Source organism: Schistocerca nitens, chromosome 1 (genome assembly GCF_023898315.1).
Source record: "Schistocerca nitens isolate TAMUIC-IGC-003100 chromosome 1, iqSchNite1.1, whole genome shotgun sequence".
Lineage (NCBI taxonomy): Eukaryota > Metazoa > Arthropoda > Insecta > Orthoptera > Acrididae > Schistocerca > Schistocerca nitens.
In genome coordinates, this window is record NC_064614.1 from 658,132,608 (window position 1) to 658,145,862 (window position 13,255).

Genomic DNA, 13,255 nt, shown 5'->3' on the forward strand with positions numbered 1-13,255 from the left:
TTCGCGATTCGTATTGATCTTCTGATGACTTTAGTAGATAGTATCTGCTAACAATCTACAAGAGCTGCCCAGATCGTAGCTTTGTTGCAGTGCTTAGCGCAGACCGCCATCTGTCCACATCTGTCCATGTTGGAGAGTGTGGTGGCCGGTAGGCGAGACGCAGCAGCGGAGCGGCGCGGTACTCACGGCTCGATGCAGTGCGCGGCGGTGAGCACGTGCGTCTCCGAGATGAGCGCGCCGCCGCAGAAGTGCTCCTCGCCGTAGCGGATCAGCGCCACCATCCACCGCCACTCGCCCTGCTCCGTCTTGCCGCAAGCTGCAAGCGCCACATCATCCACTGTCACTTTCTTCTCCAAGGGCGGCTTAGCAACGGTTAAAAGGGAGGTCTGCAGCCGAACAGTAGCACTTACACCGCAACAAGATGGAAAAAAATTGTGGATGGCTCATAGCACGGCGTTTACTTCACTACATACGACTCTAACTCGCACTGTCTGATCACTTTATAGCAGCTTGTTTCCTGTACCAACCAGACAGAGAGTGTACATAAGAGGTTGAAATAAGAGACACATACACTGCTTGAGAAAAGAAGTAAAGCACCCAGAAGAAGAGGCGGAAACGAAATTAAACTTCACCGTTTGAAAGAGTAAGAGATGGTATTCGATGATTAGAACATTGTGCCAAATTTACAAAGAACTTGGCAGTATGACGTTGCAACCCGTCTGGGCGTCATAAACCATCTACGTCCTCTCCCGAAGCAAACTAGCACACAGTTGTTGTCACTAGTCCTTGACATCCTGGAAACTGGCATTGAGATGGAGTAGGCGTCCGACCTGTTCCAACATGTGTTCTATCGGGGCAGGTCCGGGTACCTTGCTGGACACGGCTGCACCTCAACGTCACACGGACAGTTGCATGAGCATTGTAGTAAAATGATACAATGGTACTGGCGCATACAAGATAATACATGAAGACGAAGGGTGTCGTGTGCAGTTGTGCCGTCAGAGTTTGGTATAAGGCACCCTGGTCTCGGCTGGTCCCGGCGGAGGTTCGAGTCCTCCCTCGGGCATGGGTGTGTGTGTGTGTTTTTCCTTAGGATAATTTAGGTTAATTAGTGTGTAAGCTTAGGGACTGATGCCGGCCGGAGTGGCCGAGCGGTTCTCGGTGCTTCAGTCTGGAGTCGCGGAACCGCTACGGTCGCAGGTTCGAATCGTGCCTAGGGCATGGATGTGTGTGATGTCCTTAGGTTACTTAGGTTTAAGTAGTTCTAAGTCCTAGGGGACTGACGACCTCAGATGTTAAGTCCCATAGTGCTCAGAGCCATTTGAACCATCTTAGGAACTGATGACCTTAGTAGTTAAGTCCCATAAAATTTCACACACATTTGAACATTTTGAACACCCTGGCCTCCGCGCGTTCCAAATTTACTGCATTTCCAGACTGAAATTTTCGCTCTGCAGCGGAGTGTGTGTTGATATGAAACTCCCTGCCAGATGAAAACTATACCCTGGACCGATCGAAACTCGAACTCGGGACCTTTGCCTTTCGCTGACAAGTGCTTTATCGACTGTGCTACCCAAGCACGACTCACGTGCCATCCTCACAGCTTTATTTCCGTCCAGTACCTCGTATCCTACCTCCCAACTTCACAGAAGTTGTCCTGCGAAACTTGAGGGACTAGCACTCCTGGAAGAAAGGATATTGTGGAGACGCGGCTTAGCCACAGCCTGGGGGATGTTTCCAGAATGAAGTTTTCTCTCTGCAGCGGATTGTGCGCTGATATGAAACTTCTTGGCAGATTAAAACTGTGCGCCTGACGATTCTCGAAGTCGGGAGTTTTGCCTACCGTGGGCAAGTGCTCTACAGAACGAGATACCCAAGCATGACTGACGACCCTTGCATTTCTTTTGGACAACAATGGATTGGACACGACGTTCTTGTTCTATGGCCGATATGATCGTCAGCTTTATTCCAGTGGCCTTCTTCTGAAGACCCTTGAAAAGCCTAGTTTACGAGATTTCGGCCGTCCTGGTTGGCACAATTGTCCCATGTGCGGAAGTAGTACACCAAACTTCTGGGATTCTGTCACCGTAACTCTGAACTCACCACGTTGGTCAACATTTTGAACAGTTCCTGAAACCGAACAGTTTTGCTTTTGTTACGTACTGTAACTGTACTCTAACAGAACATACGAAAACACTATGAGAAAAATATACCTCTTTCATCGGACGGTTGTTGCATTATTCTGTTTTGTTTTTGTACGTTTTGATAATTGTGTATTACATGCTTTCCACCGTTGTGGAGATATTTTTACAGAAACTAAGGTAATAGCGCTAACAAACTGAATAAATTATAGTTACGTTATTACTCTGTGACGAGCCATCAGGACGTCATAGGCCCATTACACCAAAGCACCCAGAAAACGCCTCCGAACAATGTACGCACCACCATCTGTTCTCGTAGGTCTGCTGAAGTACTTTCTTCTAATTGCCTACAACTGTTTCACATTTGCTACAGAAATGTTTATTCACAGTTCGAGGACCAATCTTTGCTGCTTCTTAGCCATAAAATATTTTAAAACAAATCTTCCTTGATCTTCAGTTAGTAGTTTTTCTACCATGCGTCAATATACTTAGATAAGAGAAAATATTTAGAAAAACGCCATCAGCAGACAGCACTTACTTGGGTTGTTGAGCCTCGAGACGATTTCTTCCAGTGACGGCGGAGACCCGTCCCCTGGCAGCACGGGGCCGTCCTCAGCGGTGGGTTTGTCCGGGCAGCAGATGCCTACAAAACTGCGCGCCAGCACAACCACAGACATGTCATTCTCAACGATCTCTAGGGTATGTTCAAGGCCATATACATTTGCAATAACTATAAAGGAGAGCCTGCAACACTGTACAGTGCACGTTCTGAGTGTCATCTGCAGACTTGAAAAGGTTAACAAGTTGCAGATAAAATAAACTAACGCTACGTAAACAATGCGTGTCTTAACAGTAAATGTAATTTGAGGATTCTGCCTTCATTCTTCTGTACCAATAGGGAAAGCTGGGCAAAGTGTCCATGGCGGGAAAAGTGGCTAATCGGATCCTGGGGACTATAAGATGCTGGTCTTAACGTAACCTCTCTGGAGGACCTTGTTAGTAACGTGTTTGCTATGCTGCTCTTCGGAGTCATAATAAGTTTTAGTTATCCTGATGTAAGGTTAAGTGTCAGTTTGCGCATTAAATATTGAGAAGGAATGTGACTCACGTCATTTAATGAATTTGTGTTGAAAGTGTCATATCTTGACTCCGTAATGCCACTTTTAGTTACCGAAATTTCGGTTGGTTGGTTGGTTGATTTGCTGGAGAGGACTAGACAGCGAGTTCATCTGTCCCGTGATCTAGGATGGCAGAAATCAAGGGAGGAACAACACAAACAGCACAGTCCAGTCAAGGAGAAGGGATAACGTGTAAACTAAGAGGGAAAAGGGACGTCAGAGCAGGAGGAAGAGAAAAGAACAGGAGGGAGGTCGGTGCAAACAGGAAGAGCAGGGGTGCCCCAGAAATGCTACGTGCGGTGGGGCACCAGCACAGCCACCGATTTGTCCCAGCTCCCACACAATACCAATACCGTGATACAACAGGGACAACACAACAGGAAAGAAGACACAAGAAAAAGAGGAACAAAACAGCACAACAGACCAGTTAAAATGTAGGGAAGAGGCAGGGGAACCTGTCCAGAATGGAGGGAATGTCAAGGCCTCCATAATCAAAGCCAACACTAGCTGAGGGACTTAAATTCCAGAGCAAAATTCAAGGGCTTATACTTGAGAGCCCAAACCACTTTAACGAAGAAACTCAGGACAGAGGTAAACATGCGAGGGTCATCCGCTAATATCCGAGGCAAGGAAAGTGGGAAGGGCCAAATGGTGGGGGCAGTGAGTGAGGACTGTTTAATGAAGCAGATGGCCCCATAAATGACCATCAATAACACAGTAAACACTCAACATGTGGCGGGTATGTGATAGTGTTCCGTGCCAACAGAATAAACGAAAGCATATCCTACATGATTGGTAGATTTAGAGCCATTGGTGTAAAGAACTGTAGCATCCTGAAACTTCTATAAAAATATTTGGAACAAATAACGGAATACCACTGGAGGAATGGAAACTTTCTGACCCCAGATGTGATCCATCCGAATCTGTGGCCGAGGAACTATCCAGAGGAGGGAGGAGGTGGGAAGAGTGGTCGGGAGAAAACGTGAGGAAGTGGAGAAGGAGGGGAGATGGAAGTCATGGCGGACAGAAGCGAGATGGAGCCCAAACAGTAAACCCACCAATGGGCAGGCAGTGGATGGGTGACAGCCCAAAGCCACAAAAAGAATAGAATGGCAGGGGTGAGCAGGGGAAGAGCAGATAGTGATGGAATAGGAAACAAGGATCTGGGACAGCCGAATCGAATGGGGAGGGATCCTATCATCAACAAGAAGACTATCGATAGGGCTAGTGCGAAAGGCACTGGTGGCTAAACAGGTATCACAATGATGAACCAGGTCCAAGTGGAGCAGCGTGGAAGGGGCATCTGGTCCATAAACTTGACAACCATAGTCCAGACGACACAAAACTAATGCCCAGTAAAGGTGGAGAATTGTCAAATGATCTGCATCCCAAGAAGAGTGGCCAAGGAAGTAAAGAAGATTGAGTTTAAGGAAACAGGCAACCTTCAGATGACGCGTATGGGGCAATGAAGAAAGATTGTTGTCAAGAAGAAGACCCAAGAAACGGAATTGGGGGACCATAGTCGGACGCTGGGTGTCGAAGTAGAGTTCTGGATCAGGATGGATCGCAGTATGGCGACATAAATGCACCACCATCGACTTAAGAGGCGGGAACTGAAAACCCTGTGAGAGTGTCCACATGGAAGCACACCAGATGATATCATGGAGCTGTCGTTCCACAGAGGCCACCGAATGGTAGCTAGCTCAAATACAGAAATCATCCACATAAAAAGCAGGGATGACCAACGGTCCAGCAGAGGCCACAGGTCCATTAATAACGACGAGGAAAAGATGGACACTTAATACGGAGTCCTGTAGAACGCCTCTGTCTGCGGAGAGCTGAGAACAATGTCAACACAAACAACGACTGGTGGAACAGGAACTGTCGTATGAAAATCGGGAGGGGGCCCCGAAGATCATACTTACGAAGTGTAAAGAGGATGTGATGCCGCCAAGCTGTGTCGTAGGCCTTACGAAAATCGAAGAAAACTGCGATAAGACGGCGGCGCTGAGAAAAGGCCTGCCGTAGTGCAGTTTCCAGTCACACCAGGTGATCGACCGGAGACTGTCCCTCCCAAAAGCCTCACTGGTAAGGAACTAAAATATCCTGAGATTCAACGACTCAGTTTAGCTAATGAGCCACCAACTGTCCTAGTGACTTGTAGGGGACATTGGTCAGCCTGATGGACTGGTAACTATCAAGGGACGACAGACCCTTGCCAGGTTTAAGGATGGGAATCACAACACTGTCTCTCCATTGAGAGAGGAGAATGCCTTGGAACTAAATACAGTTAAACAGCTGGAGGAGATCTTGGCATTATGGAGGATTGAGGTGTTGAAGTGGTGGTAATGGCTGTGCTCCACCATGCAACTGGTCAATGGTGAACCAGCCTGTCCAGTAGGGTACAGCGACGCTCGCAGCATGGATTATCTTATTGGACAGATCACGGACAATTTCATGAATGCAACCTGATGAAGAGGTGGAAACACGACCTGAGAGGTATACAGAGGCCAATCAGCATGACGGAAAGCCCAGTGGGGTAACAAGGTCATCTGTAGGCGAAAAGGGAACGAGAAAAACTGTGGGAAGCGGTCAATATCACAGAGTTCATCACGGGGCGACCAGTATAAGGAAGAAAGAAGGGGAGGGGAAGAGAGCGAAAGATCAAGGGCAGAGAAAGTGCCATATGTGGCACTAAAACGAGTAGGGAAACCATAATTAAGAAGGCACAGGTGATGCCCCATAAGAAATTGGTCAGTGAGGGGCCCTTGGCTAGATGAAAACTGCTGTCCTATGAAGGATGATGGGCAGTAAAATTCCCAAGAGAAGGTGGGGAGAGGGGAGATGCTAAATGAGGGCAGTTAGGACAGCAGATGTAGGTGGCTTTCAGGAGGGAGATATAGACTGCAGACTGTAGCCACAGAGTCCAAGAGTACCCGAATGGCAACTGCTTCCAGTGGCGTAGGAAGTGGGATCCATGTGCTAACAATATCCACATGAAAGCCTTCAAAGGGCTGATCCAGTTCCGACAGAAAGCACAGAACCCATAAAGTGTTGGTGAGTGAGTATCAGTAAAATGAGATTCCTGGAAAACGACACAAGCTGCGAAGTAAAAGGCAATTGCAACTTTGGTAGATGAGACTACTATCCATTACAGTTCCATTGAATAAGCACAGAGTGGGTATACAAATGGGAGGCAGATGAGCTGTAGACAATCACGCCACCGGGACACTGTCACCAAGGATGGGATGACATCCATAAATAAGAGGTCAGACTCAGGTTGTGAGGGGGGCACAGAGGGAGAGTAGGCTTCTGCAAGATCTGGTACTGAAAGAGAGCCGGCGACATTGGGGCGCACAGACTGTGTGCCCCATGGTCGAGTTGTGGTAGCAGGCATGAGAGAGGCCAGCGGGGCGGGAGGGGGGGAGTCCTGGGAGGGAGCCCCATCACCACTGGGTGCCGAAGAAGATTGGCACTTTTTGGCTGGGGAAGGGAAGTGGCAACTGGAGGGGAAGGTATGAGAACCACAGGAGATAGGGGGAGGAGAGGACTACTGGACTGGAGTAAGGAAGGAGAAGGAGGGTGAAAGGACATAACAGAGGCAGAAGTAGAAGTCTTCGACACAGGAAGAAGTTGGTTAAATATCTGATGAGCCTCAGTGTAAGGGAAACGACTCAGGGACTTAAACTTTTGTATCTTCTTTTCTATTTTCCTTCTTAGAAGCTGGGAAGTCTGGTTAGCATAGAGAGTGATAGTCATGACAACACACTTGGGTGGCTCCCTTCATGGAGTGGTTGTCCACATTCACCACATAGAGAGTCCACCGTATAGTGGGAAGACATAAACCCAAAACGCAAGCACCGAAAACACCTCATGGGTGTCGGAACATACAGATTCTCATCACATTGATAACACAACTTTGACATTCTCTGGGATGGAATCTGCCTCAAAAGCCAGAATAAAGGTGCCAGTATCTGTGTGATTGTCCTTACGACCTTTCTGCACACACCAAACAAAATGAACACCCCATCATTCCAGATTGGCCCGGAGTTCCTCATCAGTTTGAAGGATGAATTCTCTATGTAAAATGACTCTATGAACCACATTCAAAGACTGGTGAGGTGTAATTGACATTGGGACGTAGCGAAGATGATCACAAGCATGAAGGGCTGCAGATTGGGCGAGGGAAGACATTTTGATCAACAGGTAACCCGAGACTTCACTTCACCAAAATTGTCTTCAATATTTTCCACAAAAAATAACGGCTTTTTGACGATGAATATGTACTCGTCTGTCCTAGTATGGACCAGGTAGTGGGGAAAGTGTTCCACCACAAGCCGGCGATCCTGGCTCTTCTCCCGGGGTATAGCCAGGGAAGGGAAGGCTACAGGGTCGTAAAAACAGCAGTCAATAATCCGTCACCAACTGAAGAGACAACCGTAGAAGAACAGCCAGTTTTTTGGAGCTTGACACGTTTCACATCCAAAGCCTATCACCCACTCCAATCAGGGGCTCTTCCTAAGGGCGCCACCCAAACACAGCAAGGGCCATTTGGCACGGCGGTCATTTCCGAGAATTCTGATGATCCAGAATGGCAAGTAACCACTCCTACCACAGCTCAGTTGTCAGAAGTGTGATCATTGTGTTGCCAGGGGATACATAAGAGTTGTCAGATGGGTACAAAAGAGCGCCACCACACAGACTGGCTTCGTGCACTGGTGACATGGCGGGGCAGAGGGGGGGGGGGCTACAGCGGGGAAGAGAGGGAGGAAAAGAGGAGCAAAGGGAGGGGAGGAATCCAATTAGTAAAAACTGAATTATTTAAAGTACTTGACTTGATCCTAAGGTAATTGAACTATTCGATATTATACTTCATTAATTATAGATCACAATCACTCATTTATGCGTACATCCGTCTATTGCTACTCAGTTTAAAAAATAGGAATCCTTAGCCTGGCCACTTTGCTTGGCTGTCCCATACATGTTTCTGTGATTTTTACCATTTTCATTGAGTTTCCCTCTATTCTACTGAACAGTACATTACATAGAAACTTCCTGGCAGATTAAAACCGTGTGCCCGACCGAGACTCGAACTCGGGACCTTTGCCTTTCGCGGGCAAGTGCTCTACCATCTGAGCTAGTCCGCAAGCACTTGCCCACGAAAGGCAAAGGTCCCGAGTTCGAGTCTCGGTCGGGCACACAGTTTTAATCTGCCAGGAAGTTTCATATCAGCGCACACTCCGCTGTAGAGTGAAAATCTCATTCTGGAAACATCCCCCAGGCTGTGGCTAAGCCATGTCTACGCAGTATCCTTTCTTTCAGGAGTGCTAGTTCTGCAAGGTTCGCAGGAGAGCTTCTGTAAAGTTTGGAAGGTAGGAGACGAGATACTGGCAGAAGTAAAGCTGTGAGTACCGGGCGTGAGTCGTGCTTTGGTAGCTCAGATGGTAGAGCACTTGCCCGCGAAAGGCAAAGGTCCCGAGTTCGAGTCTCGGTCGGGCACACAGTTTTAATCTGCCAGGAAGTTTCATATCAGCGCACACTCCGCTGCAGAGTGAAAATCTCATTCTGAGTACATTAGATTATTCATGTAGCTTTTATCTTCTGCAGTACAGCTGGTAATTTAACTCATTTTATCGTTTGAATCTTCGTTGTTAGTGGTGGTGGTTCATAATAACAAGGAAGCAAATTTTCTGCAGAAAATCACCTCAAGATGTAGCTTTCACCCTCTACAGTTCCTTCCAGCACAACGGAAGTCATTCTCTGATGTCTTAATACATGTACTGTCATCCTGTCCCTTCTTCCTGTTAGTGTTTTCCAAACGTTCCTCACCCTTCTACAGCACCACATCTTTAGCACTTCGATTATCATCTTTTCCGGTGTTTCCACAGTCCATGTGTCACTTCCGTATAACGTTGTCTTGCAGACATATTTCCTCAAAAATTGTTTATATTCACAGGACATGTATATTAGTATGTTCTGCCGAAAATGATTCGCATTTAAATCACGTCAACCCGCAGGTTCAAGGTCAACATCGATATCAAGGCGCAACACCACCCACCGCTAAACTGTGCCTGTGGCTCTCATTGTCGTCATAAACCGAAGGTAATGGACCAGTGTGACTTGAACAGACGTGCCCGATACCTCGCTCAAACCATACCGTCAAATCAATGACTTTGAAAGAGGGCGCATTATTGGCATGAGAGAATGTGACGCATTCATCTGGGAAACTGCTGCTCGTGTGGGTCGAAGTGTTTCGACAGTGCAACGGGTGAGTGCAGAATGGTTCACGGAAGGCCGTAGAACGTGTTGAGACGGGTCAGGTCGCACCACCCATAACCCCCTCCCCCCCCCCCCCCTCCCGAAACCGTCGACACCTCATCCAAATGGCACTGCAGGACAGGTCCGTGTTCTCCTGGGCTCTGGCGCAAGAGTGGAATGGGTGTAACACACCGTACACTATCATGGGTGACAGTCCGTCGCCATTCATTATAGCGTGGATTACATGCGTGTCATCCACTTATCTGCCTACATTTGACGAATGTGCAGAAACATGCTAGACGGCAATGGTGTGCGGAAAGACGTCACTGGAGACAGGAATGGCAACAGATAGTGTTTTGGGACGAATCCAGGTTCTGTTTGTTTGAAAATGATGGCCGCATTTTGTGTCGCCGCAGACAGGGGGAACGACATTACAGTGACTGCATTCGCATGAGAGTTCAGCGCCAACTCAAAGCCTTATAGTGTGGGATGCTACTGGATACAACCATAAATCACAAATGTTGTGTGCCCAGGGCACTGTGACCTATGTGAATGACATCCTGCGACCCTTAGCCATACCCTTTCTGCACAACACCCCAGACGACATTTTTCAGCAAGACAATGCACGAACACATGTTGCTGAACGAACTCGTGCCTTTTTGGTGTCACAGGATGTCAGCCTTTTGCCCTGGCGTACCAGATTTGTCGCCAATAGAAAATGTGTGACTGTGGTGAAACGACGGGTGCAGTGCTCTGACCCAGTGCCAACCAAAGCAGATGAACTTTGGAACCAGGTGAATGCAGCATGGATACCTATATCACAGGACGCCATTCGCGTCTTATACGAGTCGGTGCCATCACGCATGGAACAAGTTATCACGGTCCATGGCGGACCCTGGCCCTACTACGCAACTGGACACATGCTGAACTGAGGCGATTGAAATGCTAATTATTTACGCAGAACACACTAAGGTACATGTCCTGAGAATGTGAGCGTCCTATCTCCAATCGTTCAAAATGTTCTGTTTTTTTTCTGAACATGAGTGTAGTTATTTTGCTTCCAAGGGAATAGTCTACTTCGTGGTCCCCAAATTTGAAATGAAGTTTCTCACTAATCTCATTTCTACCACTCCTCATTACTTTCTTCTTTCTTCGCCGTACTCTCAGCCCACATTCTTTACTTCTCAGACTGTTCATTCTATTTAGTATCTCCTGTGATAAATCTTCGTTCATGATTTTCTTTCACCCTGCATTTTAATTCCACTCTTAACTCTATCTTTTAATTCCGTCGTTGCTTCTTCGATAAACATATCCAAGAGTCTGAAAGAATGATTGCAACCTTGTTTAAACTCCTTATAATCCTACCACTCCGTTCCTCGTCTCCCATTCTTATTGTTCCTTCCAGTTTCTTGCACATATTGTGTATTACCCATCCGTCCCTAAAGCTTATTTCTATTTTTCTGAGAATTTGGAACATCTTGCACCATTTTACATTGTCGAATGCTTTTTCGACGTCGACAAATGGTATGAACGAGTCTGTATTTTTCTTAAGTCGTGCTTCCATTATCACCGCAACCTCAGAACAGCCTCTCTGGTGCCTTTACATTTTCGAAAGCCAAACTGATCGTCGTCTAACGGATCCAAACTTTTCTATTCTTCTGTGTATTATCCATGACAGCTACTTGGATGCACTGTGTTCAGCTGATTGTGCGATAGTTCTCGCACTTATCTGCCCTAGCTATCTTCGGGATCGGTGGGGACGGTATTTTTCCGCAAGTTTGGTGTACGTCTGGAGACTCATATATTCTACAAATGAACTACAATTGTCATTTGGTAGTTGCTTTCCATAATTATTTTAGAAATTCAGTTGGAATTTTATCTATGCCTTCGGCGTTATTTGATAACAACACTTCCGAAGCTCAGTTACTCCCAGACTCTAATATTGGATCTCGTGTCTTCCATACTGACTCCGATTTCTTCTTCTGTCACTTCACCAGAAGTCCCTCTCCCTCGCTACCTCGTAAAGGCCTTCAATGCACTCTTTCCACCGATCCACACCCGCCTCGGCGTTCAACAACAAAATTCCCCGTGGACTTTGTAAACACGTTTGCTTTTAATTTCAAAAAGGAGTTTTGACTCTTCTGTATGTAAATGGGTGCTTCCGACGACTTTTCTGTTTCTTCACATTTTTCATGTAACCGTTCAGCCTTAGCTTCCTTACGTTTATTATTTATTGCAATTCTAAGTGACTTACGTTGCTGTACTCTTTTGTTTCTATGAGCATCTTTGTACTTCCTACTTTCGTCGATCAATTGGGAGCCGTACAGTAACATAGCGAACTTCAAATCCACACCATCATTTCTCAGTATTTCAGTATCCGACTCCTTTTCACGTTGATTGTGTAGGGCAAGTCTCTTTAACTCAGCCTGCTCTTCATCATTACTAAACTGTGGCCTGGATCTACATTTTCTCATGGGTTCGCCTTTCAATCTAGTATCTGATATCAGAATATCTGCTTGACCAAGATGTAATCCAACTGAGATCTTCCCGTGTCTTTAGGCCTTTTTCAAGTATCACTCCTCCACTTGTGACTTTTGGAGTGTGTATTCTCTATTATCAGCTGAAATTCATTGCTGAACTGTGTTAGTTTATCTCCTCTCTCAGTCCTGCTGTCAGGCCCATATTTTCCCATAACAACGTATTCGGTTTCTCGCCCTTCCACGGCGTTCCAATCCCCCCCCCCATAGTTATTAGCTTACATCTCCCATTACACACTGAACAACCAGTTCAGTGTACTCATATACTCTCTCTATCTCTTCATTTTCTGCTTGCGACGTCGGCGTGTATAGCTGAATTATTAGTGTTGGCATTGGTTTGCTGTCGACTGTGACGAGAATAATTATATCACCAAATTGGTTAAAGTGTCTTGCTCTCTGACCCACCTTCCTATCCATAACGAATTCTACTCTCTTGAAACCATTTGCTGTTGTTGCTGATATTACAACACATTCGTCTGAATACAAATTTTTATCTTCTTTCCATTTGACTTCTCTGACTCTAACTACATTTAGACCGAACCTTTGCAATTCCGTTTTCAGATATTTATAGCGTCCCTACCACACTCAGACTTCTGACAATCTACGCACAGACTCGTAAAATGTTACCCATTCGTTGGTTATGTGTTGGATATGTGACTTTACCATCTAATAAGAAAGACGGATGGGGAGGGTAATATGATATGGAAATCGAGGTAGAGTGTATTAAGTTGGATTTGGAGGGAGAGGTTAAACTTAGGTGGGAGCGGAGATCCATACAAGATCAGCATAGATGGGAATGTGATGGATGAGGTTCCTTTAGGCATGTACGATGATCGTAGAACACAGCTCGCATGTTTGTTCGAATAGTAGTTTTAGTCTATTGTTGCCTTTTTTGGATGGTTTGTAGGTGGTCGTCGATGATGTGCGATGCGGCAGTTGCGTTGCAGTGCAGAGAATAGCTGTGAAGAGACAGGTTTGCTGACCGATACAACAACAGTGCCATACTGGTGAGCCAAAACGTTATGACCACTGCACATCACGAGACGGAATTCTGCCTGATGGCATTCAGTTCACGTAACGTGGTAAGGAGATTAAGGGTGGTTGTAATTAAAATTTCGCTACTTGAGAGGGCTCCCATGAAAAACGAGTGATCGTAAGACAATGTAACCTTGTGGAAACATTTATAAGGCCATGCGGAAGA

At 46.4% G+C, this 13,255-nt stretch overlaps 1 protein-coding gene across 1 annotated transcript in view; it reads right to left on the reverse strand.

Annotated features, from left to right (window-relative positions):
* LOC126258948 (proclotting enzyme-like) overlaps positions 1 to 13,255 on the reverse strand; it is an 81,529-nt gene that overhangs the window by 41,621 nt on the left and 26,653 nt on the right. Inside the window, exons 4-5 of the mRNA XM_049955682.1 lie at positions 2,680 to 2,792; positions 187 to 316 (exon numbers count right to left, since the gene is read on the reverse strand). Of these exons, the coding sequence (XP_049811639.1) occupies positions 187 to 316; positions 2,680 to 2,792 (243 nt within the window). The remainder of the gene's footprint in view (positions 1 to 186; positions 317 to 2,679; positions 2,793 to 13,255) is intronic.